Raw genomic sequence first — 23,285 nt, 5'->3', positions numbered from 1 at the left:
ATTGTACTTTGGCTATGGTATAGTGATGCCCCAAGTAAGTGGGACTGAGTTCAGTTAATTACGAAATTAACCAATCAGCCTAATTAACTTTTGCAGTCAGACCAGATAAATAAAACCGAGCAGGAAATTGCTCGAGTTCGGAATCAAACCCCAGTTTCCGGAGTGGGAGTCGAGCACGCTAACCACTCCGCCATGCCAGCAGGATGGTTTGGAATGAACAAAGGCGCGTCTAGTGAATACGGTGTCTTCGTTCACTCCCATCTTCCTCCCTTCCCTGTCGGCAAAATTAAAAAAAAAAACATTAAAAATTTGAAAAGAAAAATAAGAAAGAATGAAAAGAGAAAGAAGAAAAAATAAGAAATGAGAAAGCAGAAAAATATTTTAAAAAAAGCAAACAATGCAAACCAGTGCATAAAGAAAGGCTTTCTTCGCCTTGCAGCACTTCAGAGAGCCAAAGTGCCCCCTGAATTTTTTTACTTGTTTAGTTTGCGCACCCCTAATTTGTTACTCGGGTTTATTTGCCGCCAACTGCTGGCTTTGCGACTGTAACGTTGTGCATTGATTGCTCTGAGCTGCGGACGCTCTTACAGGGGGGAAGTGCACATGTGGGGTCTTACATTTGCAGTTGTAATTTTTTGGGGGGGGGGTTCAGCGAGGGTGGTCGTCATACCGTATATAATGCGTATTATGACCTCTGTAGAGTTTTTTTAGGACGTGTTTAGCATAATTTGTGCACTCTCTTTTTGAAGCCTTAATTTTAAGAAAAAAAGTGCCAATTACGCGAGTAAATGTGGTACTTGAGGAGTTGCAGTATTGGAAAAGCATAAAGAGGCAGTTTTGAATACCAAGGCTGAGCTCAAAGATACTGCATTTTGTAAGTGCGTTTACTTTGGTCAGTTCAAATAGGCCACCACATACTCATTTCAGCCGAGTGAGGTTTCAGTTTAGCAAACGTTTGCTTTAGATTCCTTGAAGTTCGTGCAAGCATCCCAATTCTTATCGCATCTCAACCACATACTCTCTTAATGACATAACAGTTGAGACAACTTCCACTTACAAGTATCTAGGAGTTTACCTTCAATCAGACTTAACCTGGAACTATCATATTAACTTCATTCTAGCAGCTGCTAACCATTCTCTTGGCCTTTTAAAACGTAACCTTCGACATGCTCCTGCGCACGTGCGTAAACTTGCTTATATTACACTAATTCGACCTAAAATTGAGTACGCTTCCGCCATATGGGACCCAGATCAAGCCTACATCAAAGATAACATAGAATTCCTGCAAAACCGTGCTGCTCGTTTCATTTATTCCGACTACTCACGTTTTACTAGCGTCACGGCGTTAAAAGCTCGTGCTGGTCTTGACAGCCTTTCCCATCGTCGTAAACTCTCCCGATTAACTCTCTTTCACAAAATTTACCATCATCCTTTGCTTCACGACGATTTCTTTCACTTACCCACAGCAGTGTTTCCACGCCGTGACCATCCTTTCAAGATCAAACGCATCACATGTCACACTTCAAGTTTTGCCAAATCATTCATACCCAAAACCGTTATTGATTGGAACCGTCTGCCTTACACAATCGCAACTGAAACTAACGCGACATCATTTCATGAACTTTTAAAAAATCAAAGCGATGTGTAGTTTTCTTCTAGTTCTGTTCTGTTCACCGTAATGTGTTTGAGTTTCGCTTTTCGCTATGTTTATTTCGATATTATTTTTGTTTTTTTGCGTCTTGTTGTTCCGCCACATTTCGATTGTTGCTGACTACCATGCAGTTATTGCTCTTTTCTTGCTTCTTTGTTTGCCTGTTACTCATGTTAAATGTTCCTTCTATGTATACAATTTGTAATTTTTACCACCCGCTACGTAATACCCTCGTGAAGAGGCCCTTTAGGGGTATCTTGAAATAAATAAATAAGTGGTATTTTGCTGTGTTCTCTAATCAGTTGCCATTTGGTGCAATTTGCAAATTTGATAAGGAGTTCTTGCGATCATGGTGGCAGCATCTTGTAATTTGGCTGGGTACAAATATTGACACCCAGCTAGTAGGGTCATGGGAATTTCGAATGTTTTGAATATCGAAGCGAATAATGTCTTCAAAGCAAGTAGCAGTATTTAGCGAATATTTTCCCAGTTGGAGAATCCAGGAAAATGCTGGCAGAAGTGAGCGTGCGCTCTCACTTCCTCAGTGTCTGGACACACATGATGGGGGGTACAAAGCTTAGATGCAAAGTCATGGCAGGAAGAGCGATGCATTCGCCGCTCGAGACTAAGATGACGATAAGAACTACCAACTTGGAAGCCTTAGATGGCGGAAATTAGATGAAAGGCCAGTTATACATATCTCGGTGAGGATCCCGGAACGTTTTGCCGGGGGTGCACTGCTGCTTTCTTGTGCTCGCATGCACACCTCCCCTGTGCTTCGCTGCTGTCTTTATTTAAACCTTGCACTGAGGTTGGGCTACAAAAGAACTCATCCCAGAGAGGTGCCTCACTCTCTGACTGGTGTGTCTGGCGGAGGATTTGGGCCACAGCTGCTTCTCGCACTGGTGACTGCACACCACGGGGTGACCGAAATTGTGGCTGGAGTTTCGATGCGATTTCAGCCGCGGTTATCCACTGAACCTGGGATGCCATGCGAGTCTGAAATTTCAGTGTGTGGAATTTTATATTTAAAATCTGCAGCATATCAAGAGTCAGACTCTGGTGCTTAGTGCACTTTGGCTTCTGCTGATGGAATGTTGGCTGACGCAAGTGTGAAAGCATTTAATGTCATTTTATTTTTTTTAGTAACTGTGGTGAATTCCACCAGCCTTCAGGTGCATGCTGTTGAGTTCTAATGCTGTTTGTGGTGGCAAGGTATTTCCTTGTGTTGAAGATGATTCCCTCCCTCCCTCGCAGAGGAGGAGGAGGAGGTGGTGGTGGCCACCACCCGCATTGAGACCATGCTGGGGGACACGGCCGTGGCAGTGCATCCCCAGGACCCCCGCTACTTCCACCTGCACGGCCGCTGCGTGGTGCACCCGTTCTGCGGCCGCCGGCTGCCCATTGTCTGCGACGAGTTCGTCGACAGGCAGTTTGGCACAGGTCAGGGTGGCCAGGGGGTGAGTGGGAACCCAGCGGAAAGGACGCCAAGGCACCCCTCTGTTCCATAATGTCATAATGGCAAAACGCAGATAGAACGAGAAATCTTAGAAGCCTTCAAAATCGAGCAGTTAGGAACTGAATGCGTCAGAGACAGCTGTGTTAGGTTCACGGCAAAAGAGTACACTTTCATGAATGGGACATAGGTTGCCACATGCAACCTTCGCTCGCTTAATCAATTTCGTGTTTGTTGTTTTGTTAACGTTTGTGGTTGCTCTCGCGCATGTGCGCCCTGTTCTGATGTTGGCGATTCACCAAGTAAAGAATTTTCAATTGTGTTTCCGGCGTTGTCCTGTCTTGTGAATGCGTCCTTTCCACTGGTTTTCTACTTACTTTCTCAACGAGTCGCACACAGTTCCAAGTTTTGGTTAATTGCAACTAGACGGCTTTGTCCACTCATACTCCATTGAAGACTGTTGATTTCAACTAGACATAGACTAGAATTTATTTACCATTTCTTTCTGTACACAAAAAAAAAATGAAAGGATTAGCAACAGAAACCTGCTTCACAAGCAGCTTGACCAAGGTTCTTGCCCCATTTTTTGGCAGTGGATAACTGAAGCGTACAATAAAACACAGCTAGGATTGAAACTGTTACACAGCCAAGTGCATATATTAGACATAGTACTTATATACAGTGGCCAACCAATTTTTCCAACTCCAAAAATTTGGGCCTGCACAATATTTTGGACTTGGCTGAGGAACTGCTGCGGACCTCGTAGGAATGTGTACATTTTCACGACCAATATTTCGGACTTTGCGGAGTCTGAAAGTTCGATCTTTCGGGCTAAAATAGACGCCAACAATATTGTGGTGATCATTTTTCAGCCGAAAGTTTGTTATTTTGGCCTAATGTAGATGTGAGCGGCCATCACTGTCACAACCAAACCATTCTTGGCCGCTATGAAAGACGCCATCTTGTATTTAAACGGAGTCGGAGTGAATAGAACACGGTGGCTCGGCTATGTGTTCTCCATCGTTTGAGATAATGGGAGGCTCTGCGTTGCCGCCATCGAGATGGCCTACGAAGGGTGCATTCAGCGGGAGTGTCTGTCGCCACCCGCAGTGTGGGTCAGCAAAGGATTTTGGAGGTGTCATTGCCCCATGCAAACTGACTGACTGTTCTTGCTTTGCGTGGCATTCTTTCAAGGCACACCTTATTGCCGCATCGCACGTGAGAGGGTGCGGACATGCCGAAAGCATGACTACAGCTCAGATACAGTCTAATATTATTGCTTGTAGGCACAACGTGGGGAGCGGGGATTTTTGTGATTTTGAAAGCCGGTTTTTCGATGGAAAGTGCTTTTTTTTGGAAGTTGACAGATTTTTCGGGCTGTTCGATTATTCGGACCATTTTCCGGTTCCCGTCGGGTCCGAAAAATTTGTTGACGACTGTAATACCAAATGCGAGACATTGAAAAGCAGTATTGATACAGATTGCATGGAACTAACAGACAGATATTTATTAAGACCAGTACTGTATTGTAATCACTAATAACATCATGCACATTCAAGGAAATCAACGGGTGGGTATACAGGACTTTTAAAAAATTATTTACTACATCGGCAGACATAGAAGCATGAGCTGCACTGTATTATAAGCCCACCAGACTGCAATAAGGATGAAACAAAACTAAATAACTTCTCTCGAAATTGTGACTGAATGAGGGGCTTCTTTGAGACTGTGTGAATGTCTATACGTATTTGAATTATATAGCAGTTGTTCAGTGAAGTGGGCATTGTAACCTGTTATGACCATGATTTGTGCAGGAAAATGGCACCAACCATGTTTCTCTTGTTCTTAATTATATTTCAAGGAGTATATTTGTATCTTGACGTGTGCGGCAGGGAGTACACCAATTAAAGGGAGCAGTTTACTGGTGTGAGCGCTGCAGAAGGATTTTTTTTTTTTTGTAGAAGAAACAGCTTGTTTTATTATTTATTTATTGATTACTGTGGACATGTCGCATGTCCAAGCAGGAGAGGAACAAATAGATAAATGATTATGGCATCATTAAAAAAAAAAAAACAGGAAGTGCACTTGTACAATTCGTACCACCGTACGGAACAGCATGGCAAATACACTACAATAATGGACAATACAATACAGTAAAACTTCATTAATTTGGAGTCACTGGAACCACAGAAAGTATTTGAACAAGCACAGCAAAAAAAAAAGGGACCCGCACAAAAATTTTGTTGCAGGAACGTGCTACCTGTATTGGACAAACTTTGCAATTACCATATACTGCTGTGTAAAAGTCTACCCTCCACCCCGTAGCCCCTGCTGGCAAAAGAAAGTTTCCTGTGGGATGGTGGTGCACCCAAGACTCGAAGCAGTGAACGGTGCGATCACAAGATCTGAGGCCAAAGGAGAGCCAAAGAACGGCACTCCATCCTGTCTTCCCCATGCTTGTGTGTGGCCTGGCTGACTTTAGCAACAAACCGAACTGCAAACACTCCTGTAGTTTCGGATTCAGAGATAGTCGAAAGGTTGCTCTTGCGCTACCGATCGCTCGTCTGAGGAAGCGACCGCCAGTGCGAGCAAACCAGGTAATTTTTGGAATTTGAATTTTCTTTAGTGGAACTGATTTGCATAAGAATTAATGGCTTTTTTTTTATTCCTGGAGCTCCATGCGATGTGTCATAAACAGATGCCGGCACGGGGCACCTACTACCCGTCGCTTGCCCAGAACCATCTTGGGCCTCGTGGAGGTTTTTCTGAGAAAGTTGGACTTACACGCAAGAGTACTAAATTAATCAAAGATGACGGTAACCTAATCCCGATGCATGAGAGAAGCGGTGTTCAGCCTGTCACAGCGCAAGAAGGGGGGCGAGCACAGCCGCCAATCACCCAGCCAGACTGGTTCTGGTGCTTCGCATACCAAGCATTGGTCTGTGGCACCACCTCATGGCTCCTAGGGGCTGTCGCTTCACCTCTTTACGGCAACATTGGGATTGGGGATTTCCACGTATTAACCAGGCTGTTGCAGGCCACCACTTGGAATTTTCCGGTCAAGTTTGCTGTAAAAATTGCGGGAACACAGAAATTCTTCAAATTATTCCGGATTTTGAGTTAACTGAGTTCAAATTATCGATTTTCTACTGTAATATCATTGGAAAGCACTGAGGCAACAGAATACCATCAGCAGTGAGCTAAAAAAAAATTGGGAGCCGGGACATTTAATCCGATTTAAATTAGGGAAATCGGTGGCACAGGATAATAATTTGAAGTTTCTAAGAATGCTCGGAACATGTAGATTGAGTTTCCGCAGTAGAAAGATGAGTTCAGATTACTCTTTAGTGTGGTACCTGTCTGTGTTGCAGTGATGACCTTGAATATATTAATTCTTCTCTAGCCTAGTGTGTCCCTCAAAAAGGAGGAAAAACACCAAAGCCCGAGTTGCCTTTCAGGTGCTGTGAAGATCACCCCGGCTCATGACCACAATGACTATGAGGTGGGCATGCGGCATGACCTTCCTTCCATCACCATAATTGATGACAATGGCAACATCTGCCCCGGCTGCGGAGAGTTCTCGGTGAGTGCTTGCTCTGCCCTGGACCATGCTCATTGCCCTCAGAGGAGTCTGGCCACTTATACACATTGCAGCCCACAGATGAGAGATGTTCCTTGCTGGCATTTGGTCAATGCCAGCACCACCTCCATTGGGGGCCACTCTCAGCACCAGCAAATGTGGCCGCAGCCAAGGCCACCTCTGAAAAAGGGCTCCTCAGTCAGGAAGGCCTGTTTGGGAAAAATGTGGAGATGAACTAACAGTTAATCTCATTTTATTATCATGTGCGAAGATGTATTTTACTCAGCTTTGTAATAAGCACATTCCTTTACACCCCATGTTACCCTTGGGAGAAGATGCAATTCTTGACATACCGTATTTACCCAATTCCAATGCGCGCCTTCCTTTGGGGAAAATAAGTCTCAAAATCGCATGCGCGTTGGATTTGAGTACAAACCAAAACTGCCCCATAGCTGCCCATCGTAATCACCATTATATGATGCGGGAGCTAACTGCTGGCAACCATGGGAGCACGTTTGCTCACCGTTTTCTGCGTTGCAGGAGCCATTTTTAAGCGGTGCGGTGCTTGTCATTTCTGTCAGCGAGTGCAGCTCAAAAGAATTCGCGGGACAAACCGCCTTGCCTCGGTTTTGCTGCGTTTACGACGTGAGTAGCAAGCTATAGCGTCGTCCGTAGCGTGACGGTGGTGTTCTCCGTGCGATATCGTTTTTGAGAGTGGATGCAGCGGCCGCCACGAGAATAGCTTTCACCCAAAGTTATTCTAGAAGCACGCAGAACAGAGCGGCAATAGGCATGCTGCCCATCATTTTGGTGTGCCAGAGACTTGTGTTCGCAACTGGCGAAGACTGAAAAACTCAATCTCTGAGTGCAAAATGTCAAGCAAAGGCCACCACGGTCCACAAGTGGGCAGGTTTCTCGACCTTGAAGATGAGCTGGCTGATTTCATGTGGACCACATGCCCGTCACCACCGAGGGGCTTTCAAGAAATGCGGAATTTCTGATGCCATGGACGGCACGAGATGTTGTGGTCGGAGAGTGAGAAGGAGCTCTCCGAGAGTGAATGAGGTTCGAGTGAATAAACAGCCTGTTCTCACCTGAAAATATAAAAACGGTTGCAAATTATTTTCGTTCACGGAAATCACATGCGCGTTAGAAGCGGAGCTTGTAGTCTTTTTTTTTTTTTTCATTTCCGAAATTGGACGTGCGTTAAAATCGGTGCTTGAAATTTTTTTTTTTTTTTTGGTGCCGTACATTGGGTGCACATTGGAATTGGGTAAATACAGTATCTTGTGCATTTAGCTTCTTAAGAGAAACAGGTTTCCTCGACAAACTAAATTTTTGCCCACTCTTTCGCTTCATGTTTTGGTACACCTCACTCATCCCTGGGAAGAAGGCTGAGGTTTTGTTTTACTCGTTGGGAGGCTCGGCATCCTTGCCCAGCCAAGGATGGCTGTTGAGGTTACCCGACCTTCTTTAAAGCTTTTAATATCAGCCATTGATGAAATTTCTTTCTTCCTTCATTACTAGGTAATAAAAAAGAAATGTACACCACCGATAATTACCTAATATTGCCACGCAGCCTCTGCGCTGAGTCTAAAACGACGACAAAGCGGCGGTGGGCTCTCGAGGCGCGCTGTTCGGTGTCCTGGGGCCTGGCTCTGCAATCAAAAGAAGGCTGCCAATCTTGGGCTCTTATCAATGCCTCCCTTCACGTTTCCTCTGGTCGTGGCAATATTTCTATAAAACTCTGCGGAAAATGATTTCTCTGTACTGTGAGTTTGGTGCATGATGGCCTGAGTTGCCTGTGTGACATAAAACTAAGCAAAACAAAACAAAACGAAAAATAAAGGACATCCTCATAGAAGCTTTCAACGATGTGGTCATCATGGCTGGATGTAGGTGCATAGGCCTGCACGACCTTCAGCTTATACCTCTTATTAAGCCTAATTACGATAGCTGCCACTTTCTTGTTAATGCTATAAAACTCCTTGATGTTGCCAGCTATATCCTGATTGATGAGGAATCCCATGCCTAGCTCTTGTCTGTCTGCTAATCCACGATAGTACAGTACATGCCCGCCCTTTAGTACTGTATACACCTCATCTGACCTCCTGACCTCACTAAGCCCTGTGACATCCCATTTATACCCGCTAATTCCTCCAATAGCACTGCTAAGCTAGCCTTACTGGATAAGGTTCTTGCGTTAAACGGTGCCAGGTTCAGTTTCCAATGGCGGCCTGTCCGGAGCCAGAGATTCTCAGCACCCTCCGCTGCGTCACAGATCTGGCCGCCGCCCCGGTCAGCTGCTCCGCAGCCGCTGGGGACTGAGGGCCGAGGGTCTATTGGTGTGTTCATAGAAGGTTGTGGCCAAGTACTGCTCTGGTGAGGAAGCCTGGCTGGACCCGAGGAGTTCCCAGAGGCATTCGCTGTGTGTTGCAGGGCATGAGGCGATTCGATGCCCGCAAGGCTGTCCTGGAGGCCCTGAAGCAGAGGGGACTCTACCGAGACACCAGGGACAACCCCATGGTGGTGCCCATCTGCAGGTGTGTGTTGAAAAGGAGGCCGCCTTTGCACTGTCTTTCCTGTTGTCATGCACAGTTTTAGCATGCTTACGTTCACACAGCGCGACAACAACAGGGCATATAACGAACACAATATAGCAACGCCTTACGACAGTTAGCAGACAAAAAGAAGCAGCTCTATCGTGCTGCCCAGCATATGAATTCAGTTGAAAAATTGGAAATGTATAGCAAGTGCCTACATGAATACATTAGCCTACTACAGCGTTCTAAAAAGAAATTTTTTTCACAAAGATCTTGGAAACATAGTGCACGTCAACCCCCCAAAATGCTGGAATCTGGTCACTCCAAGCAAAAGCCGTACTCAAAACATTTCGTTGATTAACCAAGATGGCTTACATGTCCCTGAGAATGAGCGCGCAGATGTCATGAATTCATATTTTTCCTCCGTATTCACGCATGAACCTGCACTCCATATTCCCCCAATACCTGCCACTAGTTTTTCCCAAATGCCACTAGCTTTTATAACCCATGAGGGTATCACTAAACTCATCGACACCCTTAAAGTGTCAAGTGCCCCTGGGCCAGACAACATAACTGCTAAAATATTGAAGGGAACTGTGAGCATTTCTAGCTGTATTTTGCAAATTATTTTTCAGCAGTCCGTTTCAAATGATGAAATACGAACTGATTCGAAAACTAGTAAAGTAACTCCAGTATCTAAGGCAGGCAATCGATCCGACCCTTCTAATTACCGCCCAGTTTCATTAAAATTCATTCCATGCAAGCTACTGGAGCCAGTGCTGCCAACCCTAGGAATTTTTCCCTATATCTAGGGAATTTAGATGTTGTTTAGGGGAAAAATGATTTTTTTGTATAATCTAGGGAAATTTCATTTGCTCGGAGAGTTCTTTTTTTTTTCTCTCTCAAATTGTAAAGACAGTACAAGCTTTTCGTAGTTTTTTCTCTGCAACTGATGGAGGCCTGTACAACACTGCCGCGCGCTTGAGTAAAGCTGACATGCAAGTGAAAACGCTTTGTTGCTGCGGCGCAAAAGCTGTTTAGAGCCAACGCAGCGGCTCCAGCAGTCAGAGCGGCGATGTTCCAACAAGTTACAAGTTTTTTGCCGCGTTGCGCTGCTCAATTTTCAGTCGCTTGCATGCATGTGAACCAGCCTGTACACGGACGTAGTCGGATGTGTATGACGTGCCAGTGGCATCCGCTGCTGTGATCTGGCGCGCCACCGTCTTCTCTCAACACGCGCGCCCTTTCCTCACGCTGTATTTGGAGCTCGCTGCACGACGTGAAATTCCTCTTTAGTAAGCACATCTGCATGTTTGTTTTGATAACTAGGAAAGAATAAGAGTACCATTGTTTTGATAAAGGAGCGCTGTGTTGAAAATCTTCCCAAAACAGTTCCAAGTTCACCCGCCGCAGTGGCTGAGTGGTTATGGCGCTCGGCTGCTGACCCGAAAGACGAGGCTTCGATCCCGGCCTTGGCGGCTGAATTTCTTTGGAGGAGAAATTCTAGAGGCCCGTGTGCTGTGCGATGTTAGTGCACGTTAAGGAACCCCAGATGGTTGAAATTTCCTTCACTACGGCGTCCCTCATAGCCTGAGTTGCTTTGGGACGTTAAACCCCAATAAACCACACCAATCAAACTGTTACGTCAGCCACCCTCTGAAAAAATCGCAGCAAATGAACAAGCAGCTATTATGCCGCAGTTTCTGTACACTCCTCAGGTGACCTCCAGGCATTTTGTACGTGGTAACCTTCGGCTGAAGTCTGAACCGACCCAACATAAGGGCGAAAAAATTCAGTCAATTCCACATGCCGATGCATGTTTACTAATATCTTGCGTACAGTGAAAAAAATACACAGACACGATATAGTGCCTTGCCTTTAATTTGTAATTTCCAAAGAGCGCTACGGTTTATCTGGTAGCTTCATTGAGAAGTTCATTTCAGATCCTTCATTTCAAATTTAGGGCTAATATGCTTACCAACGCCTGGTAATAGGGCAGCTGCATGTGTAAAACTTGCAAGTGAACTACGCATAAATATACATTTTTCACAATTGAACACCATTTTTCGTGTCTAGGGAAATCTAAGGAATTTTTGGTTGCAAATTGGGGGAGAAGCGGTTCTGGAGGTTGACAGCACTGACTGGAGCACATTTTATATTCGCAGATCGCATCGCACCTTGGCAGTAACACTTTCTTTTATGAAAAACAGCACAGTTTTACGTCAGGCCATTCTTGCGAGTCCCAGCTCTTCGAATTCACCACAGACCTTCACTTAAACTTAGTTCAAACTGACATCATTTACCTGGATTTTTCCAAAGCCTTCGATCGCGTTCCACATCGGCGTTTAATGACAAAACTCTCCTGCCTCCACATCAACCCTTTAATCCTGTCATGGATTGACTGCTTTCTCCGCGACCGCTCACAATATACAGTAATGGGCAACCATAGATCGTCAAATACTACAGTCATCTCTGGTGTCCCTCAGGGATCGGTGCTAGGACCACTCCTTTTTCTGATATTTATAAACGATCTTTCTAATGCCATATCCTCTTGTATCCGCCTCTTCGCAGACGATTGTGTCCTTTACCGCCGCATATCTACTCCCGATGATCAGACTTAAACCTCATAGAAACCTGGTGCACATCATGGCTCATGCAACTGAACATTTCCAAATGCAAGGTCATGCATGTATCGAGGAAGCGGAGTAACCTCTGCTATCCGTATGCATTAAGTTCCACACCACTCTCCGAAACGGAATCGTACAGGTATCTTGGAATCATCATAAACAACCAACTAACCTGGTCTGAGCACATTGCAAAAATTTGTACAGAAGCTTCCAAAATGCTTGGGTTTATCAGACGATCCCTTGCTTTTTCACCCCATTCTGTCCGACAACTCGCCTACGTAACATTCATCCGTTCCAAACTCGAATATGCCTCGGTGATCTGGAATCCCCATCAGAAATCGATCAGCTTGAAGCCATCCAAAATCGTGCGGCCCATTTTATCACATCGCAGTATGGCAGGCAACACAGTGTAACTCTTATCAAGGCATCCCTTTATCTGCAACCCCTGGCACTTCAGCGTAAAATTTCACAGCTTTGTTTATTTCACAAATTGTACTACACCTTCCCACAGCTAAGAAATTCTGTATTGCACCCACCACTACGCAGCTCACGTCTACTTTTTAACTCGTAATTTGCAGCGCATACACAGCTCCACAAACTCATTTAATAAATCTTTTTTATCTAGCTCCATATTACACTGTGGAATGATCTATCCGATTTCATAGTTACTGAAATAGAACGTAATAAATTCAGGCAGTTATTAGCAGCACATTTCAAGGGCTGAGTTATTCTGCCGTGTTTTTGAGTGTGTGCGTGTGTGCTTTCTTATCTCTCTGCAAGTTGTTCTTGAGGCTCGGTGTCTTTCTTGATGTTGATACTTTTGATAATGTTGACCATGAACCCTGCACTTTGTATTTCTTGTTGATGTTACTGACCACTGTATTATGTAATGCCCCAAGCCAAGGGGGCCCTCAAGGGTGAATAAATGAACACGGGATATTAGGAATTATTGGCTATATCGAACTGTATCGAATGCAGCTGACGGACAAGCTGTGCCCACTCGGAGAAGAAGGGCCAGCAGCGTTTGTGCCCCTCTTCGGCTCGCCCACAGGGCCCTTTCGGGGTGTCACAACCCCTGCTGATTGAGTCTTTTTGATGCCTGTGGCTGAACTGGATGATGGCAGGTGTGGGAATGAAGGGGGGGCACACTGCCGTGATTGCAAGCAGTGCAGGGAGGGAGCCCCTCTTGGGGAGAACCGATGCTGGTACGAGAAAAGAGTAAAGGGGCCCTTCCGAGGTGGGCAGCCAAATAATACTCTTCTACATGCACGTGAAAGTGACTTATTCCTCCGTCGCTCGCGTACTCAGATGGCCAGTAAGCTCCAGAGGGTCAGGAAGCTTCCCGGGTGTGGCCTTCCAGCGGGCAAAAAGTGATAAGAGGGAAGGAGACGCTACTCATAACTCGGCGTGTTAAGAAAAAATTCTTGCTGGAAAATATTCGTGAAGCTCCTTTAACTTCCCACAACTTTATTAGAGCCCCTTTAAGTGAAACAGAGCGTCTTTTCGTGGAGATTGCAGATGGACCAGGCAGTTTTCACTGCCTTCTTTTAGTATTGTTTTCCCTGTGCTCACTTGCAGGTTGCTGCCGCTATCAGAGGCCATCATGTGTGCTTTGTCAGGTCTCCCTGTTGTCCATGTTTGTTGTTGCGCTATGTAAGCCCAGCAGTTCAATTTTATTAACTGGCTCTGTAAGTCTTCCCAGATACTATACTGACTTATATCTAACATTCCTTTGAAAATCCTGCCTAAAAGTGTGCCACTACTGTTCGCATTTATTGAACTCGTGTCCAGTGGAACATGTGATGCATTGAATGGCTGGATGTGCCCCTGCAAGTGGAGCTTCTCCTAACGAAATTCCTTTTCGCGTGCGGTTATGGCGAGATCAACGTGGGGTGGGGTGAGAGTGGTCTCTTATACTCATTTTCCATTGCTGTCATGCAGTGCAGCCAACCTGACTGAAACGTGTGAAGCCTCAATGAAATTTTTCTGCCTGCAGTGTAGTCGTGATGGGACTGAAAACCTCATGATAGGCACTGGCTAGTTCCAAAGCATGGGCGGTATGTCGCTGCAAGAAGTGTGTCACTAGCATAGGTGCGATGTATCTCTGCTTCTAGGTTATAGATAAGCTTGTCTATTTCCATTTTTAGGGTATCGAATTACCAACATGTCGAAACTATTTCACAATCCCGTTTGAGTCGGATATATCCAAGTTGGACTGTAATGAATGCTATTAAATTTTATTTTAAGGGGTCATATGTTTTCTCATATGCTCAATAATTTGTACAGACTTGGCCAAAAGTAACCAGGCTGCGTGGTCTGCTTCTCATTCGCATAGTAGAGCCCTCATGCCTTCTATAAAGATCGAAAAGTTCTTTGAAGGTGAGGACAGGGGTTCTCCTTACCATACCGCCGCCGCGGTGGCCTAGCGGCTATGGTGCTCGGCTGCTGACCCGAAAGATGCGGGTTCGATCCCGGCCGCGGCGATCGAATTTCTTTGGAGGCGAAATTCTAGAGGCCCGTGTGCTGTGCGATGTCAGTGCACGTTAAAGAACCCCTGGTGGTAGAAATTTCCGGAGCCCTCCACTACGGCATCCCTCATAGCCTTAGTCGCTTTGGGACGTTAAAACCCCATAAACCAACCAACCATCTCCTTACCATACCGAGATTCATAGCTTGAGGGCTGGCATAATAGCTTTAATATGCGACTGAGGAGAAAAACGCACAGCCTTTTGGCAAAGGCTGTACATTGTTTCAGTTAAAAATTGATGCGCGAAACTGGAGCAGAGAGATGTCCTGAAGTTGGCCTTGGTGTGCAGCCGGTCCAAGGACATTGTGGAGCCCCTGCCCAAGGTGCAGTGGTTCGTCAACCTCACCGACATGGCTGCCCAGGCTGTCAAGGTGGGGGACTCCCTCATCTTTGTGCACAAAGGGAAGCAGCTGGTTTTTTTCTTTGTGCTAGGATGTGAAGGAAGGCAACCTCAAGCTGGTCCCGGAACACCATGTCAAGATTTGGAACTATTTTCTGGAGAACATTCGGTGAGCTTTGGCATGTTGTTCAACCTGACTTGGCAGTTTCATTCATTGCACTTTGTGTTTCAGACTGATGAAAAGAAATCGGCCAAATTTTAACATGTAGATTGAGAAATGCAGGCGCATTTTATTAATGCTGCACAAGTTAATTTGTCGTTTTTCTTAATTACGCCATATCCACAGGTTTTATGTGTTTTTCTAAACAGAAAAACTTGCTGTTTGAAAGTTACAACTTGAGAATCATCAGTGGGAAGATGGATCACAGGTGCTGCCCCCTGTGCCTAATACTGTATGCCTTGGTGCCTACCTATACTCTACCCTGAGCTTGGTGCATGATAGTCTTAGCCGCTTATGTGCCACTGCATTATGGGAATAGTTGAGGCTCTGAATTTTCTGTGGTGGAAAGTTTGAAATTGTTGTAAGGTGGATTTTTCTGTTGGTGCTCAGCACAGAGGAACAGGGGCCCTCCTCCTCCTCTCCATGACCACATGGCTGCAGGGAGAGAGTGCATTCGTGTTCTGTCTGTGCGCATTTGCAGGGACTGGTGCATTTCGAGACAGCTGTGGTGGGGCCATCGAATCCCAGCATACTTTGTCTCCATTGAAGGCAGAGAAACTCCATTTGGAGCTGTGAGTCATTTTCTTCTTTTCCACGGTTGACGAAGCACTACATTAAAAAAAAAATTAGGTGCGGTTCAACTGCTGCTGAGCCTGGTTATAGAGCGAAAGCTATGGCGTATCGGGCAACTATATGCGGCTTGGCGTCTATACCATTGAGTGCGTTCCGGACACTGGATAGGCAGCACTCCCACCCTGGCAGGTGGCAGTTAATGGTTGATCGCGAGAGTTGGCTCACCCTATGAACGCTGCAGCCTATTGCTGCTGTGCCGCGTGTCTGCCACAACGTTGTCAGTGCTGACGCATGCAGCACAGATCTGTCACTACTGCCACGTAGCTTAAAGCGTGACTGAGGGGTCCACTGTCCCAAAGGGGTAGTTATGCACCTTTCCTTTGCTCTCGAAGCTGCTGCTCTTCGTAGCTTAAAGCACGACTGAGGTGTCCGCTGTTCCAGGGGGCCAGTTATGCACCTTTCGTTTCCTTTGCTTTATCTGTTGGCAACGTGGCATGGGCTTTGGTTATGAAGGTCATTTGAGAGGTCAAACCTGGGGCCACCGCGAAACTCGCTTTACCTGGCGTATTGAAGCTATTTGAACAGCATCATGGATCTGTGAATGGGAAGTAGAGAGTGACCAGTGTCGCATATGTGGGCCCATTGACGCTATGGCGTACCTTTAAGGCAGACTTCAAATGTCTGCGCTCCACTTTTGATATTTTGACACTATTGCGACTGTTGGCACAGTAAGGCTTACAATAAGGATGTTTCTGCTTTGCTTAGGCTTGCAGATGCGTTGTTTTTTAATGTCAGCCTTGTGTAGAGCAATACACTGCCCTGCCATCAAAGCTGCAGCTCCTAGGCTCTCGATGCAACGCTTGTGTGAAAATGGAGCCAAATAGACATTGCAGTGAGTTGCTTAATGTCGCTGTGCTTGAGCGCTGTTCACAGGGGCTCTGCTTGTATGACATCTGTAGATGTGATGGGGCAACTTGTGAATGCAAGGCACTATGGAATTCCCTCATGCTGTTCCAATCCTGAGTGTTTCCAGGCCAGGGCGCCTGTGACTAGAGCATGCAAAGCCGCATCACATCAGCCTCTAGCAAGGACCCTACCCAAGCTGTCACTGGGCTCGGGAAGTAGCAGAGGAAAATAATGTCTCGGTTCTTTTCACTTTCCTGTGTTGGTAGTGTCTGGTAATGGAATTGCCAGTATCTGTTGAGAGCAGCCAGCTGCAATATTGGTGTGTTTGTGCATAGGAGAGTGACAATGACTACTGGGTCAGTGGACGCACCCAGGAAGAGGCTGCAGAGAAAGCGGCCAGAAAATATGGAGTGCCCATGGACAAGGTCAGGCTGAAGCAAGGTGGGCACATCTTCATCCTGTCTTCCATTGCCTTCCTGGCACTGAGGGTTCGTGTAGACAAGAACCCAGTTTCTCCTCGTGGGTGTTTCAGAGAAAGAACACGTCTACATCTGAGTGCACCCGCAGTGTCTGAAATGTATGCCTTGAGTGGCAGTTGTGCATTTCTGGTAGTATCACTGCTCCCCCTTGATGATCCTAATTTGTGCTTATAGGAAAGAGGAGCTGGAGATTGTCGAATTTGGCATGCTCATCCAGACCAAAAGGGGCCGAGTGTAGTGATCAGGCTTGCATGATGGCAAACAAGCTAACCAGTTGTAAGTCCAGAATCACATTCAGATCATGATCTGAGTCATGAGTCTCGGCTAACATTCAGATTATGGTCTGAGTCGTGAGTGAGACCAGACTCACGTTCAAATCACAATCGGACTCATGAGTCCGGGCTCACATTCAGATCATGATCTAAGTCGTGAGTCGGCTCACATTCAGATCATGATCTGAGTCATGAGTGAGACCAGACTCATGTTCAGATCACAATCTGAGTCATGAGTCCGGGCTCACATTCAGGTCATGATCTGAGTCGTGAGTGAGACCAGACTCACGTTCAGATCACAGTCTGAGTCATGAGTCTGGGCATACATTCAGATTATGGTCTGAGTCGTGGTGTATCTGAGCTCATATTCAGATTATGGTCTGAGTCGTGGTGAGTCCGGGCTCACATTGAGATTATGGTCTGAGTCGTGGTGAGTCCAGGCTCACATTGAGATTATGGTCCGAGTCGTGAGTGAGACCAGACTAACGTTCAAATCACAATCGGACTCATGAGTCCGGGCTCACATTCAGATCATGATCTGAGTCGTGAGTCTGGGCTCACATTCAGATCATGGTCTGAGTCATGAGTGAGACCAGACTCATGTTCAGATCACAATCTGAGTCATGAGTCCGGGCTCACATTCAGTTCATGATCTGAGTCGTGAGTTAGACCAGACTCACGTTCAGATCACAGTCTGAGTCATGAGTCTGGGCTCACATTCAGATTATGGTCTGAGTCGTGGTGAGTCTGGGCTTACATTCAGATTATGGTCTGAGTCATGGTGAGTCTGGGCATACATTCAGATTATGGTCTGAGTCGTGGTGTATCTGGGCTCATATTCAGATTATAGTGTGAGTCGTGGTGAGTCCGGGCTCACATTGAGATTATGGTCTGAGTCGTGGTGAGTCCAGGCTCACATTGAGATTATGGTCCGAGTCGTGAGTGAGACCAGACTAACGTTCAGATCACAATCTGAGTCGTGAGTCTGGGCTCACATTCAGATCATGATCCGAGTCATGAGTGAGACCAGACTCATGTTCAGATCACAATCTGAGTCATGAGTCCGGGCTCACATTCAGGTCATGATCTGAGTCGTGAGTGAGACCAGACTCACGTTCAGATCACAGTCTGAGTCATGAGTCTGGGCTCACATTCAGATTATGGTCTGAGTCGTGGTGTATCTGGGCTCATATTCAGATTATGGTGTGAGTCGTGGTGAGTCCGGGCTCACATTGAGGTTATGGTCTGAGTCGTGGTGAGTCCAGGCTCACATTGAGATTATGGTCCGAGTCGTGAGTGAGACCAGACTAACGTTCAGATCACAATCTGAGTCGTGAGTCTGGGCTCACATTCAGATCATGATCTCAGTCATGAGTGAGACCAGACTCATGTTCAGATCACAATCTTAGTCATGAGTCTGGGCTCACATTCAGATTATGGTCTGAGTCGTGGTGAGTCGGCTTACATTCAGTTTATGGTCTGAGTCATGGTGAGTCTGGGCATACATTCAGATTATGGTCTGAGTCGTGGTGTATCTGGGCTCATATTCAGATTATGGTGTGAGTCGTGGTGAGTCCGGGCTCACATTGAGATTATGGTCTGAGTCGTGGTGAGTCCAGGCTCACATTGAGATTATGGTCCGAGTCGTGAGTGAGACCAGACTAACGTTCAGATCACAATCTGAGTCATGAGTCCGCGCTCACATTCAGATCATGATCTTAGTCGTGAGTGAGACTAGACTCGCATTCAGATCACAATCTGAGTCATGAGTCCGGGCTAACATTCAGATTATGGTCTTATACCCCTGTCACACGGCCAGTTTCAATGGCCATCGAGTCGAGGGCCATCGAGATTTTTGATCGCCATCGAACTCGAGGGAGTTGTGGAGCTGCTACACGGCAAATCTCAATTGTGGAGCTGCTACACGGCAAATCTCAATGGCCATTGAAATGGTTCTCGCGCCTTACACCAAGCTCGTGTGGCGCCACAATCGCTACGTTCGGTTTTGCGCAAATAACAAAAATGTATTGACGAAACTTAACTAAATGTTGAAATACACTTTTTTGCAATCATAAGGCGCGTTCACACTTGTTCAAAAATCCGGCAAGTGAAGCGGATTCGCTCGCCGCAAAAACTGGGACCTGTTCTCATCTGTTGATGCCCGGGCGAGTTGGAACGGCCGCGCCGCTGCTGCTTCTCGCTGTGCGCACCACGTCGCCGCTCGCGGCGTGCACAGATACAGTGAGAAAAGAGCATAAATTTACTCTATGTACCACGAGCGTATGCTCGCTTACGTACGCTAAACGCAGGCGCATTCCCACATTTAGTTCAGCGTTTGTTAGCAGAGACGCAAAAATAAACTCAGCCTCTAGTGGCGCCATCTGGTTGTCAAAACGGGAACCATTACTGTCAACAAACCGACTCTCTTAGGCCTATCAGCGGCAGAATTGTCACTCTAAATAAAAAATAAAGCAAATTTTTCACTTATGCATTTTCTTGTAAGCAAGATGAGATGAAGCGAAAGACCGGTGCCCCATTTATGACCAGTGAACGGACAGAAAAAGGTAGCAACAACGAGAATAGACCTTATGCGAAATGCACTGCCATCTAGCGGTCGCCGCGCGCGATCCGCCATGTTGGAGGATAGCCGCCTGATTCACAGCACGTACTGGTACACGCTCGTCGCACGCGCTTTAGTTTCACCGTCCTCAGTATGCCCACATATTGCTTAGTGCCTTGCTGTACGCAGAAGAGTCACAAAGACGCCCAGGGAAAAAAAAGGCAAGAGGGCTTGATTTGAGCGCATTTCTATTTTTGAACTGCGATCCCCGACATCGGCGACACAACTGTTGCAGTACCGTCGCTACATGTCGAGACGTCGCGAAACACATTTTGTTATCGCCATGTAGCAAATGAAATTAGAAATAAGCTTTGTAGGCACGAAGAAAATATCACACAACAGTAGTTTTTCTCCTGCGATTGCCCTGAAGTGCTGCGATTATCGGCCTCGCAATAGAGTAATCGTGATCAGCTGTTCAGTGGTACCGGTCGCGCTTTGTGAGAACCGTCGCTCCTAGCGTTATCCGCCGCAGCGATTTCACATGTTAGTGTTTAGTGCGAATATTTGTTTCGACGGAAACACCAGCAAGGGTCAAGTGCCCGTGGCACGGAACGTCAGTCAGTCAATCGTTTCAGTTAGAGCAGGGAAAGGTGCCTATTTTGTGGAGCGACGGCTTGATTACATGTAGCGATTTCACTTAACCGACCGGTTTCCACGAAACCTTGTCTGGTGTAAAAAAAAAAAAAGAAAGGACCGTAAGGGAAGCCGCTCAAGCGGTACCATAGTTCCAACTAGTAGCGGGAATGCATAACGCATGTAGAATCCTCCAAAAATCTCAGTGCACAACGACTTGCTCGTCGTGGTAAAGCCATAGACACTGATGCATTCACGGGCTACGTGTTTTTAACGGCGATAGTCCAAGAATGGTAAACAGTTGTGTAGTGGGGTCGTGCGAGGACCTAGAGGTCTATATGCCCGGTAATAAAAATAACGTGTTTTCTTTCTCTTTCTAGGGCACTAGGGCAAACTAGGGGCTCTGGGCGCTAGAGCACTAGGGCAAACAAACAAATGCTGTATGAACTTTTCAAGGAAAATGAAAAGTGTCGCATGTTGACAGGCCACTTTTTTCGACACTGCCAACATGAGCGTGAAGTTTACTATCGTTCGCTTTTGGTGTCGACGCAACACACAGAAAACACTACCACAACAGCAGCAATTCAAGCGGCATGCCCGTTCGCAAAAAGTATCCAATCAAATAAAAACTGACTCAAACTAGACTGAAATGCGCACATTTTTAGCCGTAAACGAAAATTACACTTGCTTCGTACATTTCTTGGTGTTCAGCGCCGGCAAACTGACATAGGACTCCGTGAAAAACTTCTATCTCCCTACCCGGTGGCGTTCGGAAAGTGTTTTGGACGCGTAGTAAGTGTCTGCGAAGTCGCTTGGAAACTTGGGCAGCAGAAACAGGTCGACTGACCATTAAGTCATGTTTACAGGCTCAAGTGACAGGAAATAAGATTTTCGAGCCAGCACAGCAGTAAGGAAGCTAACGCAGGGCACGCCTAAATCCAGAGAGCAGAGGCGGAACGAGCTTCAGTCATCCTCCAACATGGCGGATTTCCGCTGGTTCTTCTTTTCTCCGATAGATGGCAGCAATTTTGCATAAGGTCTATTCAGTCCGAAGCGAGGGCTCCGGCTTTGAAGGGTGCCGCCATGTTTGTTGTCGTTCGAAGCAATGCTAGCAACCTTGGGCAACGCTCGAAGGCCCTCGAAATCTCGATAGAGTTCCGGGCTGCTCCGTCGACTCGATAGACTATTGACTCGATGGCCATTCAAACTGGCCGTGTAGCAGCGCTCGATCGCCTTCGAGTTGATAGACTATCGATTCGAGGGCCTTCGAAATGCCCGTGTGACAGGGGTATTAGTCTTGGTGAGTCCGGGCTCACATTCAGATTATGGTCGTGAGTCATGAGTCAGACCAGACTCGTGCCCCACCGCGGTGGCTCTGGTTACGGCGCTCGGCTGCTGCCCCAAAAGACGCGGGTTCTATCCCGGCCGCAGCGGCTGAATTTTGATGAAGGCGAAATTCTAGAGGCCCGTGTGCTGTGCGATGTCAGTGCACATTAAAGAACCCCAGGTGGTCGAAATTTCCGGAGCCCTTCACTGCGGCGTCTCTCATAGCCTGAGTTGCTTTGGGACGTTAAACCCCAATAACCAAACCAAACCAGACCAGACTCGCGTTCAGATCACAATCTGAGTCATGAATCTGGGCTCACATTCAGATTATGGTCTGAGTCGTGGTGAGTCCGGGCTGACATTCAGATCACGATCTGAGTTGTGAGTGAGACCAGACTCATGTTCAGATCACAGTCTGAGTCGTGAGTCCGGGCTCACATTCAGATTATGGTCTGACTCATGAGTCCGGGCTCACATTCAGTTCATGGTCTGAGTCATGAGTGAGACCAGACTCACGTTCAGATCACAATCTGACTCATGAGTCCGGGCTCACATTCAGATTATGGTCTGACTCATGAGTCTGGGCTCACATTCAGATTATGGTGTGAGTCGTGAGTGAGACCAGACTCATGTTCAGATCACAATCTGACTCATGAGTCCGGGCTCACATTCAGTTCATGGTCTGAGTCACGAGTGAGACCAGACTCACGTTCAGATCACAATCTGACTCATGAGTCCGGGCTCACATTCAGTTCATGGTCTGAGTCACGAGTGAGACCAGACTCACGTTCAGATCACAATCTGACTCATGAGTCCGGGCTCACATTCAGTTCATGGTCTGAGTCATGAGTGAGACCAGACTCACGTTCAGATCACAATCTGACTCATGAGTCCGGGCTCACATTCAGATTATGGTCTGACTCATGAGTCCGGGCTCACATTCAGTTCATGGTCTGAGTCACGAGTGAGACCAGACTCACGTTCAGATCACAATCTGACTCATGAGTCCGGGCTCACATTCAGTTCATGGTCTGAGTCATGAGTGAGACCGGACTCACGTTCAGATCACAATCTGACTCATGAGTCCGGGCTCACATTCAGATTATGGTCTGACTCATGAGTCTGGGCTCACATTCAGATTATGGTATGAGTCGTGAGTGAGACCAGACTCATGTTCAGATCACAGTCTGACTCATGAGTCCGGGCTCACATTCAGTTCATGGTCTGAGTCACGAGTGAGACCAGACTCACGTTCAGATCACAATCTGACTCATGAGTCCGGGCTCACATTCAGTTCATGGTCTGAGTCAAGAGTGAGACCAGACTCCAGTGGTGCTCCAGCTGCTCCATTTTGATACATTTACATTTTGCTGCACCAGTCTGCTCCAAAGGTGGCAAATTGATCAATATTGCGCCTTAGCTGCTCCAAAAAGAAGACACGGTCGCGGGAAAGCAACTATATTTAGAGCCATTCAGGATTTCGGTTGACAACCTACTAAAACGTTTTCGCAGTTGGCAACCTAGAGCGTTGGTGGGCTGCCTTGTGGTAAAATTTAGCAGCCAGTTTTTATGGAGGAAGGAAAGAACTCGGG

General features: G+C 46.6%; 1 protein-coding gene across 6 annotated transcripts in view; it reads left to right on the top strand.

The window, feature by feature from the left end:
* The window catches only part of ValRS (Valyl-tRNA synthetase), a 111,840-nt gene that overhangs the window by 32,080 nt on the left and 56,475 nt on the right, over positions 1-23,285 (top strand). For all 6 annotated transcript variants that reach the window (XM_089563279.1, XM_089563282.1, XM_089563280.1 and 3 more), the window contains exons 9-15: positions 2,909-3,094; positions 6,566-6,690; positions 9,127-9,230; positions 14,674-14,755; positions 14,817-14,893; positions 15,426-15,516; positions 16,759-16,864. In XM_089563279.1, coding sequence (XP_089419405.1) covers positions 2,909-3,094; positions 6,566-6,690; positions 9,127-9,230; positions 14,674-14,755; positions 14,817-14,893; positions 15,426-15,516; positions 16,759-16,864 — 771 coding nt within the window. The remainder of the gene's footprint in view (positions 1-2,908; positions 3,095-6,565; positions 6,691-9,126; positions 9,231-14,673; positions 14,756-14,816; positions 14,894-15,425; positions 15,517-16,758; positions 16,865-23,285) is intronic.

This window comes from Amblyomma mixtum, chromosome 10 (assembly GCF_055824585.1).
Source record: "Amblyomma mixtum isolate Tamu chromosome 10, ASM5582458v1, whole genome shotgun sequence".
NCBI lineage: Eukaryota > Metazoa > Arthropoda > Arachnida > Ixodida > Ixodidae > Amblyomma > Amblyomma mixtum.
The sequence above is the reverse complement of the archived record's forward strand: the minus strand, read 5'-3'. Positions and strand labels throughout refer to the sequence as shown.